At 40.2% G+C, this 13,469-nt stretch overlaps 1 protein-coding gene across 1 annotated transcript in view; it reads left to right on the top strand.

The window, feature by feature from the left end:
- Positions 1–13,469, top strand: part of Cntnap4 (contactin associated protein like 4) — a 294,082-nt gene that overhangs the window by 175,463 nt on the left and 105,150 nt on the right. Inside the window, exons 6-8 of the mRNA XM_021220063.1 lie at positions 301–485; positions 1,240–1,383; positions 4,444–4,705. Of these exons, the coding sequence (XP_021075722.1) occupies positions 301–485; positions 1,240–1,383; positions 4,444–4,705 (591 nt within the window). The remainder of the gene's footprint in view (positions 1–300; positions 486–1,239; positions 1,384–4,443; positions 4,706–13,469) is intronic.

Here is a 13,469-nt window from a genome sequence, read left to right on the forward strand (position 1 = left end):
ATGGGATGGGTCATTGAAAAAGTATTACAGCAGTAAAAATAATGAGCTTGTAGCAAAGATAAAATTTACATAGAAAATGAGCTTGCAATGGGTAATAATAATAGAAAGAATTAACAGTGGAGGAAATTACAGCAAGGTTGAGAGATCATTATAATCAAGTTGCAGGTAAATCCACACCACTGTTCAGGATGGCAAACATCGAGGGTTACAAATTACTGTCAGCGATACTGATCCATCAAATAGAAGCTCCCCACCCCTTTTAACTGGATCACAGGGCTGTTATTTATTTATTTCTTCTAGGTGAGGCTAGACTGACCTCTAGTTCCACCCTGATCAACCTCACACTGGGCAGCCTGCTGGATGATCAGCATTGGCATTCTGTGCTCATCCAGAGACTGGGGAAGCAAGTCAACTTTACAGTGGACGAGCACAGGCGTCACTTCCATGCCCAAGGAGAATTCAATTACCTGGATCTTGATTATGAGGTGTGGTGGTTACATTTCCATTAATACAGATTTGATGATGTGTGTGTAGTTTAATTTCCTAGCCAAAAAAAAAAAAAACTATAAAAGTACACCTTGAGAATAAATCCCCAGGCTGAGGAGGCATTCCCAAGGAGGTCTAACTCACTTTCATACCAAACTTGAAGCTCATCATTTATTATGCATTTATATGTATCATTATAGCACATGACCATCCACTCACATGACAGGTACAGTCACAGCACTTCATGTTTAGATCATGCTTTCAGTGATGAGCTCTCATTGCTGCATGCAAATCTAGGATGCATGATCTGACTTTCTTGTGTTCTACTCCTGAGGAATGCAAATCTGAGGGAGACTATAAGAGAAACAGATTAATTTGTTAACATCCTATTTAAATATGCAAATAGCAAATGTGTGCTAGGAACATATACAAAATAAACCATCATAATTAGGTACCTTATTAAATAGTCCAAGTTCTACTGTGAATAGAAAAGTGTATTTTTCTTCATTAAGCAATAAATATCAAAACCAGGTGTGATTAGCAACTTGGAAGAATAATTAAACTGTCACCCAAATGAAGACTGAATGCACATAAATTTGTTTTTAAAAGTCGGTATCTTAATTTTTTTTTCTGTGTGTGGTGTTGTAAAGTTATCTACAGGATGACTATTGCTATAATTGCTAATCATAATTATTTAAACAGGTTATCCTAAAGTCACTAAACAATATTATTGATGCCATTTTTCTTTCTAAGATCAGCTTTGGAGGGATCTCAGCACCTGCAAAATCAGTGTCCTTGCCATACAAACATTTCCATGGATGTTTAGAGAACCTCTTTTATAATGGAGTAGATGTCATTGGCTTGGCCAAGCAACACAGCCCTCAGATCATCATCATGGTAAGACCCTCCAAGTGAAGGAACGAGTAAAATGTGTCTTTTCCAAATAAAATTTCTCCATTTAAGAGTCTGGTTTAATATGTTTTAGACTTGGCTCTTCTTTAAATTTTCTCTCTGGTTAACAGGAGGCGTATAGGAGCTTAATTCTATTTGTTGGAGTTATAATTCACAAAACACAAGTACTTTTCATATACCTATCTTCATTAATGAATGAATTAATTAATTAATTAATTTTGTTTCGAGACAGGGTTTCTCTGTGTAGCCCCAGCTATCCTGGAACTCACTCTGTAGACCAGGCTGGCCTCAAAATCACAGGTTCACCTGCCTCTGCCCCTGCCCCTGCCCCTGCCCCTGCCCCTGCCCCTGCCCCTGCCCCTGCCTCTTCCTCTGCCCCTGCCCCTCAAATGCTAGGGTTAAAGGCATGCACTACCACCACCTGGCCATATATTTATTTTTATATGAAGTAAACATATGAGAGTTTTTCTCTGGGTAGAAACAACTCTCTCTCTCTCTCTCTCTCTCTCTCTCTCTCTCTCCCCCCTACCTCTTCACCAGAAAGGGAACTCATGACAGACCCAAGTAATATTTGCACCAAAGTCTGACTTGGTTGACCCATGAGTTTCTAGTGGGGTCGTGAATAGGCATGTGGGTAATACCAGGTTACTTACACAAGCAAGAGGGGACTGAACAGCAGCTTCATCACAGAAAAAGCCACCCCAACACAGGTGATGAGTCACAAGGCTGCACTCTAGCTCTCTTCACAGCTTGACTGATCACACTCCTCCCCTAGCAGTTGTTTATGATATCTATAATGCCAGGAAGGAGCCTTCCAGAATTTTCTAAGCTTCAGTTTTCTAAGACATGTGGTGTTTTGTTGACTTCTTGAATCTCATGAGCCAGCCCCTCTCTCCTAGATGGAATGTTTTTAATTTGGAGAAAACTTCTTTACATAAATTAAAAAATAGTATGAGAAGTATTTTAAAATTCTATTGTGATATGATTTTAATTTTGTTGTGGTTGTTTCAATGTTGTGGACATAGTATTACTCTCAATAGTTTGTTTGCTTGTTTATTTATTTACTTTGTTAGTTTGTTTAAGAAGTTATTGCCTGACCAGCTTGTTGGGTGAGTACAGGGCCTCAAGAATTAGGTAGCTTCCTGGTGCGTTAACAAGACATAAGAAACACTTTCATTTATCACGGCCATTCATCCCAAATAAAGAACTTATAGACTGGCACAGCATTGGAGCTGCCATACTGTCTAATTAGCAGTGTTGTCTGGGCTCCATTATACCCCAAGTCTATGGAAATATGGCAGCCTCTAGCTCTGTTGGTCATGTCTCAGTCAGGGAAGCAATACCAGAGTGCTACAATTAGGACTTAGCAGAGGAACCAGGAAGTGAAGGCCTGGCAGGAGGAGCTCACTAACTGAAGCTACAGCGTGAATGGACCAAGTAGAGTTGGCAGAGCGTTTGTGGCTTATGCAGTCAGCATTCCGAGGCTTCTACAGGAGCTGTTGCCTCTGGATACCTTCTGTCTCTAATAAATCCATGATACACATCTGGGCTGGACATCAACTTTGCTTGTCGCTGCCCAGCAGGACCAGCTGTCATGATAAAGAGGTGGTACAGAATGGGAGAGAGCAGGAAGTGGGACAAACCTTGTGTGTATATGTGTTTGGGTGTGTGTGTGTATGCATGCATGAATTGTTGCTGTTGTTGTTTTGATGGTTTTGAATATATGTGGATGTGTGCAAGTAGAAGCTGGAGGCTGCTGTTGGGAATCATCCCCAGTCACTATTCTACCTTATTCATTGAGACTGCATTTGTTGATCAAATTCAGAGCTTGCCTGTTTGCTGCTAGCCAGCTTGCACTGGAAATCTCCCTGTCTCTGAGACTTCTGGGGTTAGAATTACTGGCAGCTTCCCTCCCCAGGCAGCATCTGTGCCAGATTCTGAGATCCAAACTCCAGTCCTCAAGTGTGTATAGCAAGTCTTTTGACCATTGGGCATCTACCAAGTCCCAAGCCTGGCTTTTTGGCATGGGTTCTAGAAGATGGAACTTCAGTCTTTCTGCTAGCAAGCAAATAGTGTGTGCCACTGAAAGCTTGTGCTCACCCTCCATTGTACGTGTCCCAACACCTCTGGGGCAAAATAGCTGGTGTCTTATTGTCAAATATCATTCTAGGTTTTGTAGGAACTTTTAGCTAGAAGCAAAGATTGAAATCCTGGGAAACACGCTTTCCAACTTGACTATTTTGATGATAAAAATGCAGATTTAAATAGATATTTCATTAATTTCTTTCATTCCTTAAAATTCAAAATATGCAAATTGAATTTCACGTTGTGCAGAAAATCCCAAAGAGCATAACAAGAATATTTATTATCGAAAATATTTCATTCCCAATTCTTTGTGAATTTGGGCTCTTTGTATGTTTCTAACACAGTAAGATTTTAATTTCCTTACTTTTCTATTATAGGGAGATAATTTAAAAGGAAGTACAGACAGACATGAGTAGTTTGCCCTAAATAATGTTTGTCTACAGCACTTGTGCAAGATGCCCCACTGCTCTTGGACAAGAGGATGTGGTCTGTGCAAGGCAGGAGAGGGCAGCTCTCTTTATTTGGATAAAGAGTAGGCTCAAACTGAAGCAGAAAACTGTCTATAACCCTATCTCCGTAGGGTTTAATAGCCTTAAAATTCCCTTCCCTCTCTATGTTTACATGTTAGCAGTTAGCATTTGTGTTCTCAAGGGTCTAACCTTTCATACACAGACAATGTAACGGTTGTATAAAATAAAACTTCAATGTTTATTCTTCTCAATAAAGTAGATTTCATTGACTTTCCAAGTTCATACTAAGGTTGAAGAATGACAAGAAAGCCCGGGAACACACTTCAAGAACTTTTAAGATAAATGGCAATGATTTGGACCTTGATGGTATCAGCCAGGTGTCTTCAGGCTAGAGTGATATGAGATTGGTAACCAGACTTTATGAGCATTTAAACTCTAATCTGTGTGGAGGGTAACAAGCTGAATGCCTTTTCTTGTCCTCTGTCCTCAGGGAAATGCCTCGTTTTCTTGTTCACAACCACAGTCTATGCCTCTGACTTTTCTGACCACCAGGAGTTATTTGGTCCTCTCAGTGTCTTCCAAAGAGGAAGCCATTTTAGCCAGCTTTCAATTCCGAACCTGGAATAAGGCGGGACTTCTGCTCTTCAGTGAATTCCAGCTGGTGTCAGGCGGCCTCCTTCTCTTTCTCAGCGATGGGAAACTTAAACTGAATCTTTACCAGCCAGGAAAGTCACCCAGTGACATCACAGCAGGTAATAAATTTCTTCCTGCAGGCAAAGCATATGGATTTGAAAGATTTCATTATCTCTCTGTCCCTTCTCCATAAATTTTATGCATAGCTCAAAAAATTAATATTTGTTTAATAAATGGATACTTGAGTTAATAAGATTATCAGTACCTTTCCTTAGAGGAACTTGATTCCAATTTTCTTCTAAATGTGATTCCAGTATTCAAAGTTCTTATTAGCATAGTTGATAATGATGAGGGAGTAGAAATTTCCATCCATGACCCTTTTACCAACTCAGACAAGTCATCAACCAAGCAGGAGAAAATGAGCTTTGGGGGAGCAGTGAATGGCCCTGAAAAACAGGCCAATAAGTTAACTGGATGTCTTTCAGTGAAAAATTACACTGTTAAAGAGCTATTTTCCAACTCAGTATGGAACATGATGGTGGCCACACTGGCACCTATATCTATTTATGTCATTTTATACTAATATGCAAATGTACCTTGCTGTGGTGGATATATTTCTAGAGAGGCAACAGTTTGTGCACAAGTTGCCGTTTGGGCACCAATTGCTGTTCTCTATATTCGTTTACAATACGGTATCCGTTTGTCAATTAGAGGTAATATAATTAAGGTGATGTTATATGTGTCTTGAAAATTAATGTTCAATCTAGGCCAGAGCTGTGGGTGAGGGATATTTTTGTCTCTTCATTAAAATTATATAGCTCGCAACAAGGAATCTCCATCATATTTTTTCATATATAGAATAGCATCCACTGCTGACAGGTAGAGGTCACATTGGGGTAAATTGCTACATTAATTTAATAAATGATCTTTAACAACAATTTATAGATGCTATTGTACTACTCCTCTATATTAACTATGACCAACGTTTGTAGAATATGATTGGGGAAGGAAAAAAATAAGAAAAGTTAAAATAGAGTTTGAAACTAATAGGAAGAACAAGTATACAAATTGGTGCTACTGTGTACTTAGCTAGGTTTCTATTGCTGTGATAAAACACCATGACCATAGGGAATTAAGAGTGAAAAAAGTTTACTTCATTCACATTTCCATATCACACTCTCATTAGAGATACTTAGAACCAGAACCTGGAGGTTCTGATGCAGAGACCATGGAGGAGTGCTACTTACTGGCTTTCTCCCCATGCCCTGCTCAGTCTGCTTTCTGCAAGCACCCAGGACCACTAGCCAACAGGTGGCACCACCTACAGTGGAATGGGTCTTCCCACATCAATCATCAATAAAGAAAATGTACCATAGACTCATCCACAGGCCAATCTGGTAGGGGCAATTTTTCAATTGAGGTTCCCCCTTCCAAAATAACTCTGGCTTGTGTCAAGTTAACATGAAGCCAGCCAGCACATGGACCTAATGTTTGTATATTTTTATTGCCATTTGTGTTCCTGTATCACTGCAATGTAAGTTAGGGTCCTAGAAAGTCGGCATTAATTATAATTTTTTTAGAGGTACTGTGCTGTGACATGGAATGTTCAATGTGGTGGGTTTGTAGTCTGCACAAAAAGACATAAATTAATCAGTGTCATATGAATAATTAAGAGACTCCTAAAATGAGAGTCTTAAAATGTAAGCTTGTCATTAGTGTGTAGCGTATTGTGATGTATTTGACATCCTTTGAAGTGGTTATGGCTGTAGCCTAATTTTCAACATCTTAAAGAAAGTGTTTTAGTACAGCATTACTGTAGTGAGCTGCGTGAAGCTAACTCACACCCAACCTTTTCACAGGAATATATAGTCAATAAATTACTAGGTATAGCACTGTAAAGAATACCCTAAGTGATTTTAAAAATCTCTAAATGAGTGTTTGAATACAGACATGGCATAATCCATTATGTTATCATGTGACTTTATATGATTATTTTCATAGCTTATAATAAGGAATCTAACTATGACTGTCAGCGTAGCAAAATATATTACACTGAAAGTAGCAAATGTTGGCCTAGCAACTCTCTCTATTCTGATTTTCCCAGTTTCTTTCAAAATTATATATTTAATTATTATGGAAGTTTAAGCCATCCTTATATGATGAAAAGATTTAGTATCATATAATACCAATCCCACAGTCATTCGTGGCTTTATTTAAAGTCATTACAATTCAGCAATTGATTTGTTTGTCAAACATTATCAAGTGAATCCCAAATGGGTTTATTATATACATATTAATTTTTGTGAATTTCAATAAAGCAAATGGACTTTTTATTTACAAATTAATTACTTAAATGGTAGTTGAGTGCCTGGTCAGTTTCTTTTCTCATAGGAAATGACCTTCCATTTGAGACACTTTGGGGTATTATACTAAATCATTTCATTATATAAGGATAGCTTAACTATTCATAGTTATTATACATAGAAAATAGCAATCTTAAGGACTTGAAATTTTCAAAATATTTTTACCTTTTATAGTGAAAAAAATCAAATTAAATGGAGAAAGAACTGAATTATGCAAATATCTGAATTATCAGACTAAGTTTGTAATGGGATGTGCCGTTGACAAATTGTCATTTGGAATTTGAAAATATTATGTGAACCTATGCCATCCTTGAAATATTAATGATAGCATATTAGCCTAAATCATGAAACGTTTTAGCAATGCTTTGAAGTCCCTCACGACACAAGATATTTTCAGCCCTTGTCATTGTTAGAGATGTCAAATCAAAGCTGATCTAGATGACATCAAGGACCTAATGTAACAAAGACGTTACATTTTCTTATTGAAGATGAAATTCTTTGTTGTCAAGTTGAAGGTTCCTACAATGGTTTTAGGGTTTTGCCTAATGGTGAAAACCAGTCCCATGACCAAGCTTTTTGGCCCTGTAGCAGAATGTGCCTTTTGTAAGCCTGCCTGTGCTATCTGAAGTGTGTCTGCTATTTTGATAGACATTTACAATCCTTGTGTTCCTGGCAGTGGTACATCCCTCCTCGTGTGTCTCTCCCAGAAAAAGGCATTTTCATAGTTCTGGCTCATCCCTTTTCCTTGTTAAACTCTTCCTCCCTTCCTACTGTAAACCTGTCACCTTTAAACTTCTGCCCTCCACTGAAGTGATCCTCACCAACGACCCCCATGTTTTCACTGTGACAGGAGCTATCGAGCTATCTGGGTCCTTAATTCTGGCTAGTGACGAAGGTAAGTGTAGGCTTGCTAGTGATTTCAGAGTGCGGAGGTGTATCTGGGAATGGGTACCACTCTTCAGAGGTTCCTTGAGTGATGGCATACATGTAATTGCCTTCTGCACCTTTGCAGAGGATCTACTCTAAGTGACAGGCTTAGTTCTTTTCTTTATCCATCTTCTCTTCTAGATGCCTGTTACAGTCTCAGCAGAGGCCAAGGGCAGCTAAGCTGTCAGACCGTTTCTATAGCAATTTACGACAGGCCTGGAGATCACCCAGAAGAAAGCAGATAAAAACCCCTTCCTGCTGTAATTTCTGTGGTGATGTGGTTTGAGCCAAAGACAGGGGTTGAGGGGTTTAGTTGAGGAAGAGAAGGTTCTAGAACAGACCTAGTCTCTCTGTCATCTGCAATTGCAAACACCTCCAATTATTATTCAGTTGTCAGTGTTTTCCTTCCCTAAATCACCCAAACATTAGGAGTTTGAACATATTGAGTCTGTGGCTTGTCACAAGGCTAGAGACATCCCTGGAGACTCACATGAGCATCTTGACCCAAAAGTATGAAGAATGACATAAACCTTGGGGTTGTGTTCACTGATTGGTAGTGTTTAGAAACCAAGCATTAGCTTCTGCTTAATGGTCTTAGGACATAAGGACAACTTTGCTTGATATTTTTCTAATCTTAATCTTGAGGGATGGAGGAATGGAATAAAGATGAAGGAACTGACAAAAGGGAAATCAGTCGTTGCAGTAGCAATCATAGTATGCATTGCTTGGACCACCCTACCTGGTGGAAGCAATTTTAAAGGGTGAAAGACTTGTTTTAACTCATGGCTTTGGAGAGTTTCCATCCATCTTGTTGGAAAATGGGTGTTGAACCAGTATACTTCATTATGATAGGAAAGAATGTGTGATAGAGGAGTCTGTTCCCATCACATCAGGAAGAAAAAGGCCAGAACTAGAGAGTGAGCTATAGCTTTCAAAACTTGGTCCCTGCTTTCTTTAGTTAGGCTCTACCTCTTGAAAGTTTCAAAGTTGCATCACCTGGAGACCAAGCCATCAGACAATGAACCTGCAGTGGGACATTAAACATCCATAAAGCAACAGTAGTCATTTGTATTCTTCAGAGGAGGGAGAAGTTTGGTATTCCTGTGGGTTACACATTAATCTTATTTCTTTTTATGATCTGTGCACATCCAAGATTTTGAGATAGTGGTATTTTTGTGTGTCTGTTTGTCTTTTTGATGTTTTGAAACAGGGTCTTACAAGCTGGCCTGGAACTTACTATGTAGACAAGGTTAGCCTTGAACTTATAATCCTTTTCTTGTTTCTTCCTTCCAAGTGCTGAGATTACAGGCATGCACCATCACAGGCAGCCTAGACCTGGTCTTGGTTTCTTCTCATGATCCTATGTAACATAGTGACTGATACTGGCATTCTGGGAGTTGACTTATGTTCAACAGGACAGTGTTAGGTCCTTCTACTGTATGGTAGGCAGCTTCTCAAAGCTCACCTTCCTGATGGTCATTTGTTGTATTATCAGTCCTGGCTTTTCTCCTTCTCAAAGTTGTTTGAAGTGAAGAAAAATAATGAGAGCACCTGCCTTATAGGCAGAGTAAATTGTTTTAGAGTCAAGAAAGGTCTTCTAGTTCATTTTCTTGTTTATTGGCTTGGTAGCCCCTGAGATAGTTGTTTACTCTGCCCTAGATTCATTGTCTACACACTTAAAGTGAGAGTAATAACCACTGTGGTGTAAATTACACAATATCTAGAAATCACCAAATGGTACTTGTGAACAATCACTTGATAACATTATTAGAATTATTACTTTATAAGTATACTAACAATACAGTCACTCCCCAGATTATAATGAGTAGAGGCTGTGGTACAGCTCAGTGGTGGGGCCCTTGCCTCCTCTTGGCACTGGCCTTGATTCCCAGGATGGAATTATGAGTTAGGGCTGTTATGTTTTTCCTGCAAACCCCTCCTCACACACACACACCTCCAAGGCTCATGGCCTAGGACTCCTGATTCCCAGCTATGGGTGATGTTTTGGGATTGTGGGACCTTTGAGGCTTCAGGCATGATGGGAGGAAGTGGGATACCGGGTCTGGGCCACTGAGGGTTATAGCCCTACCCTACCTTGGGTCTGATCTCTTTCTGCTTTTTGTCCCCTCTGCTGGAATGGGAATAATTTCAGCTACGCACTCCTATCTTCCTTCTTTTAAAAAAGTTCTTTTGTTAAAAAAGTTCTTTTGGTGTGTGTGTGGGGGGGGGTAGGTAGGTAGGTATTCATGGAGGCCCGAAGAGGGTTTCAGGGCCTCTGGAGTTACGAGGAGTTACAGTAGTTTGTGAGTTGCTAAGTTCAGGTGCTGGGAACTGAACTCCGGTCCGCCAGTAGAGCAGCAAGCATTGTTAATCACTAAGCTATTATTCTAGCCTTTTAAACTTTCCTTTCTTAATTATTCTGTTACAATTATAAAAATAACTAATAAGGTAGCAATAGAATTCATCTGTGTAATATACCTAATAAAGGAAAGCATACAAATTGCACGATTCCTTCCCTTCCTCCTTTAACAGAAGGGGAGGGAGCCTTCTTATCCAACTGAGAGACACTAAATCGAAGGAGGATCTGATTTGCTAGGTAAGGCTAGTTGGGAAATGACACGGATCATGCTTGAACTTGAGCAGTCTATCCCATTGTAAATAGTATCTGTTACTCAAATTTTCAGCTTTCTAAAGGGTTCTCTGAAAGTGTGGCCCCAGTTCATAACCTGCTGGCTTGTTAAATGGATGCATTTTGCGGTGCCAAATTGCAGAGTGGGCAGTCCTGCCAGTCTTTTGTTCATAATCTAACTTGGCTTTGGTATGGGAAATAGGATTCCAAAGGCCTCCCCAAGCCTTTGGCTTAATTCTGTCCTGTGTCCAGTCAGCTGATGCCCAGGGCATCATCATAGAAAGCGTGCTCTTTGAACTAGCACTGGCTCTCTGCAGGACTTGTATGAATCCATGAGTGTGAAAACAGACACAAAGCTTTTAGAAACAGTTACAACACAAAGATACCCCTGTAAAGTGTAATGCACACTTAATAGACATGATTTTTTTTTTTAATGTTTCAATTCCAGTGTTTTATTTTCTGTGTATGGATGTTTGGTCTACACGTATACCTGTACCTGAAGGTCAGAAGAAAGCATCAGATTCCCCAGGGACTTGAGCTATAGATGATAATGAAATAACATGTGGTTGCTGGGAATCAAATCCTGGTCCTTAAGAAGAAGAGCAGGCAAGGCTCTGAACCACTGGCCATCTATCTCTTCAGTCCATGCCCCTGTAGTTATATGTCTTTTGATCACATAGTAGTCCATTTTATCATATGTTATAGAAGTATCACTGTGCAAGCCAGATGAGGTGGGCACATACCTTGGACCCCAGCACTTGGGAGACTGAGACAAAATCTACGATAACAATTTTGAAATCAGCTTGGGCTATATATAAAACTCTGTTGCTGACGAAGGGAACAAAATCAAGGCTGGGGAGATTATTCAGTGGATAAAGCACTTGGGGAAACCACAGTGAGAACTCAAGTCTGGACCCCTGAATGCACTTAATAAAGCCAGACATGGTCACATGTGTCTCTAAATGTAATGTTCCTTAGGAAAGACTGGAAGCTGAGATGGGAAATTCCCCAGCAGTTAGCTAGTCAGCTAAGCTCAGAGTCCGCCACAGTGCAGAACAAGAGAGTTTCCAACAGGTAGAGGTTGGTGCTAGAGGTTTTCTGACCTCTGTGAGCATGATGTGGCATGTAGATGATTGCTCTCACACAGGCATAGGCACAGACACAGGCACACACACTCATCCACTCAAATCAGTGTAGAATGTGTTGGAAAATGAAAACGTCGGCAGCATAGATGTTTGGAAAGCAAAGACTGAGGAGAAACTTTGGAGTCATGCATGGAGAACACATCTATGCTTTGGGGACAGCTTCCAGGACACACAGGGATCAGAGATACAGCGGGAAGCACACACTCTTGTGGATTAAGTATGTAAGGGGTTGTCTGCATTCTGCCTAAAGGAAGTGGATTCAGTCGCCATCTCTTTGAACTTGCAACTGAATTTGGGGAGAAAAGCAAAGGAGAGTCCATGGGAAGTTTCTCAGAACACGTGGATATATTTTTAATCTTGAATATAAGCTGGTAAAGAATTAACCATCTCAAAACTGTGTTCTATCTAGATAAAAATAGAGCTCCAGTGATAAGGCATCTCCTGTCTGTATAATCAAAAAAAAAGTTTTCAATGGTGACCAACAGTGACATGATGTTGAGGCGGGGCACAAAGCTTTCAGCTAGAAAGTCCAAGCATGTGCTTATCCCCATTGCCAATGGCTGCTTAACTATCAGGCCAGTGGTGCACCTTAGGGACCCTACCTCACCCCTTCTCCAAAACATACCTTTGCCAATAATTCCCGAAGGATCCCAGGAAAGATGTGATGCCCAGTTGGAATCCTCTGCCTCCAATATTTCTGGGACACAGAATTCCCAGTCCCTAAATCTTAATAAGACTGTTATATGGACTGAACTTCTCAATCAGGCTCTGAGAGCATGAAGCTAAATCCTAAAATGTTGGGGATAGCCAAGACCCTGAAGGGTATATATTGAAGGGTGTTGGGGTTTTACCAAAGAAGTTCTGTAGCATATCTTTTAAGCATGCCACATATGGTTATACATTTATAAAAGCATACAAATAAAAATATACTCTAAATTTAGGTAATCATCATCTCATCTACCTAGATCATCCTAGAGAGGCAAATATTTATTTCTGATATGCATGAAAATGTGTGGATTTCTTTGATGCCTTTAGTCGGATTGGAAGATGGTACTTGGGTAAGAGTACTTATACAACAATGAGGAAGTGAGTTTGAGCCCCTGGCAGCAAAATAAAAAGCTAGGATGGCAGCCCACATCCCTTTTGACCCCAAGTGCTAGGGAAAGGCAGAGCTAAGAGCTTCACTCAAGCTTGCTGGGTGACAACCAGAAGCTGGTCTGAATGTAACTGGCCTGCCTTCTTCTGTGTCCTAGTTGAAAACAATATTCTTTTCTCAGATGATAGAATAGTATTCTTTTAACATCTTAAGTAAGATTTGTGTCCCTTTTAGTATAACCATGACAGAACAATGTGAACTATTTAAGAGAATTTTTGGTCTATTTTCAAAGTGTAACTGTGAGGGAACCGCACTTGGTGTAAGCAAGTGATTTAAATGTCTCCTTGGGCTTTGTTAAGCTGATAGGGCTTTTGTTTACTGGCTGAGATGTTCTCTGGCTGTAAGAGTGACAGGCAAGAGGCCACTACATCAGGGTCCCTTCAGCAGAATCATTCTGGCATGTGCAATAGTGTCTGGGTTTGGTGGCTGATGATAGCAGCCTCTTGTGAGGCTATGCCAGTGCCTGACAAACATAGAAGGGGATGCACACAGTCAGCTATTGGATGAAACACACTGCCCCCAATGGAGGAGCTAGAGAAAGTACCCAAGGAGCTGAAGGGGTCTGCAACCCTATAGGTGGAACAACAATATGAACTAACCAGTACCCCCAGAGCTCGTGTCTCTAGCTGCATATGTAGTAGAAGATGGCCTAGTCAGCCGTCA

Source organism: Mus pahari, chromosome 20 (genome assembly GCF_900095145.1).
Source record: "Mus pahari chromosome 20, PAHARI_EIJ_v1.1, whole genome shotgun sequence".
NCBI lineage: Eukaryota > Metazoa > Chordata > Mammalia > Rodentia > Muridae > Mus > Mus pahari.